Here is a 2,881-nt window from a genome sequence, read left to right as displayed (position 1 = left end):
AGTCTGTATTAAAGAGGTTTCTGTTACTATAGCAAATATACTACAGTTAAGATAATCAACTAATAAAAAGAAAAGTGTTGGTCCTGGCACAGAGTTTTACAGGTCTCAGTCCTGGTGGATTGTGTTTATTGATATGTTCTGTTTCTGCATGGTAGGAATGTGTGGGTGAACAAAGGTACTTACCTCCTAGCCAGTAAAGAAGATTGCTAAAGTTCTAAGTACCTAAACCCCGTCTATGATATGCCTCAAGTAAAGTAAGAATTGTAACTAGGCTCTATTTCTGAATGTCTTTAGCATTCTCCAAGAGTACCATGATAGGCAGCAGGCTTTTCATGATGACACCAGATTTTGGAACAATAAGGACCAACCCTGTAACATGCTTCAATATGAACAACTTTGAAAAATATTAATATAATTTCAAAATCATATTTTGAAATTTATATTTATATTATTCATTATGCCCTTAATTTAAAACTTAATTTGATTGTTTTCAAGAAACTTCTACTTTGATGTCACATGAAATTTGATCCCACATATTTATTGTAAAATTTGTCACATGATAATACTCTCAGCATTCTTTTTCAATCAGAAACTTCCCTTTAACATTATATCAAAGAGGTCTTATTACTACATAACTCTACCAAAATAACAGCTGTCTCTAAGAAAATATTGTTTTACCAACCTGTCTCTTCAGAGCACCCTTAATTTCATTATTCCTGAGACTGTAGATGAGGGGGTTCAACATGGGGACTACCACCATGTAGAACACAGACACCACCTTGTTCTGGTCTGTGGAATAGCTGGATTTGGGCATCACATATACGAATGCAGCAGTCCCGTAGAACAAAGTGACTGCAGTGAGGTGGGAGGTGCAGGTGGAAAAGGCCTTGTATCGACCGTCAGTGGAGCGCATCTTCAGGATGGTGATGAGGATGTAGGTATAGGAAATGGCTATGATCAACACTGTGATCACAATGATCGAGCCAGCAGAAAATGAATCAAGAATCAGGAGGACACTGTTATCAGAACAGGTGAGTTCAACTAAAGGAGTAAAATCACAGAAAAAGTGATTGACACTATTTGGACCACAAAAGAGGAAAGAAACAAAGGAAAATGTAAAGGAGGAAGCATTAAGAAACCCACCAATATAAGACCCTATAAGCAACTGGATACAGACTTGTGTAGACATTTTAGTTGAATAAAGCAGTGGGTTGCAGATTGCTACAAAACGATCATAAGCCATGGCAGCCAGAAGGAAACATTCAATAGCACCAAAGAAAACAGCTGAACCAAGCTGGATGCCACATCCAGTGTAGGAGATACTGCTCCTCTCCACCAGGAAGTTGACAAGCATATTGGGTGTGACAGAAGATGAAATGCCTATGTCAACAGAAGCCAAGTGGCTGAGGAAAAAGTACATGGGGTGATGGAGCTGAGAAGAGACTCTGATGAGAAGGATGGTGCTGAGGTTCCCAGACACAGTCACCAGGTAGACGTACAAAATGATGATAAAGAGAATGACTTTAAGGACTGGCTCATCAGTTAAGCCCAATAAAATGAACTCTGTCACTGCAGTGTGGTTCCCATCCTCCAGGAAAGCCATGCAGCAGTGTAGTTCCTGCTAGAGCAAGGTTGTGATGGAGACATTAGAGGAATAAATTCATAAACTGGCATTTTAACTTTCATTAATACACAAATAATGCAATTATATTTAAAGGTTTTCAGTTATCCATATTTATTTGCTTGTAAGGGTGGGTCTACAATTTAAAGTTTGTTAGGGCAACACACCTAAAATGTCTGTTTTACCAAATATACCTTAAAGAGAAAAAATAAAAATTGAATATTGATTGGAATATTTTTGTTTGATTTGTTTTGCATGTAATGTAGCTTTTAGTAACTATACCTTAAAGACAAAAATAAAAATAAAGTATTGTTTAGAACAACTAAAATAAATCAAAGTATGTTAGTAAGATGAATGCATTGAACTTATAGAAAATACTTGACTAGCAACTAATATTTTACATACTTCTTAAAATAGGCAAAAACTAAGAATTATGCATTATACAAATAAGTAATTCATGAAATTGCAATAGTTTCATATATTTAAAAAATTTTACATTTCCTAAAATATTATTTTCATCAATATTTTAATAACTCAGAAGAGATTATTTCACTTGCTTTTCCTTTACAAAACATCCAGTAAAATCAGAATAAGAACCCTAACTCTGAAACCCACTGCTTAACATCTGTGTAATAATAAATTTAAATAATAATAATAATATTAGATGCCTATATACCAGAAATGATTGGAATTTGTTTTTGTCAAGTTTTATTTTAAATAGGTATTATGTAACAATTTCCTATCTGACTAAATTTATTATTCATGCACAAACTATATAGGAATCTTAAATTATCAATAAAAATGTCTAATGTAAATTAGTTAGATATTTAAATATATTTGAACAGAAAATGTATTTAACAAGTAATATGAAATATCTATGCAACCTCTATGAAAACTGTAATAGATATTTACCTCATAGCTTTAACAGAATTGTACTGATATGTGTAGTAAAGCCGTTATGTCTGGCGTTGAATGAAATGTTTCAGCAAAGCCTTTGCTATGTTTGAGCCAATCAATAGAGTTTGGGAACTTGTTGTGAGATGGTTTGGACATTGAAAAAAAATGTAGTCTCTAGAAAGTCTGCCCTTGGCTTTTGTGAGAGCTTGCAGCTGCACTAGTCTTGAACCTAAGACATTCCTCACCAACCTGCAGTTCTTACATTTGATTATGCCTAGACATGGTCAAAAAGGACTGAGATTTGTGTGTCTTGTCTGTTCTTATGAAGAGCAAGACCAAGATAACTTTGGTAACTGGAACCTT

General features: G+C 34.4%; 1 protein-coding gene across 1 annotated transcript; it reads right to left on the bottom strand.

Annotated features, from left to right (window-relative positions):
• Positions 1-658: 658 nt before the first annotated feature.
• LOC116894220 (olfactory receptor 510-like) lies at positions 659-1,603 on the bottom strand. The gene has a single exon (XM_032895931.1). The coding sequence runs from the start codon at positions 1,601-1,603 to the stop codon at positions 659-661; it is 945 nt and encodes a 314-aa protein (XP_032751822.1).
• Between the last annotated feature and the right edge of the window lie 1,278 nt (positions 1,604-2,881).

Source organism: Rattus rattus, chromosome 2 (assembly GCF_011064425.1).
Source record: "Rattus rattus isolate New Zealand chromosome 2, Rrattus_CSIRO_v1, whole genome shotgun sequence".
In the NCBI taxonomy this organism is placed as follows: domain Eukaryota; kingdom Metazoa; phylum Chordata; class Mammalia; order Rodentia; family Muridae; genus Rattus; species Rattus rattus.
The sequence above is the reverse complement of the archived record's forward strand: the minus strand, read 5'-3'. Positions and strand labels throughout refer to the sequence as shown.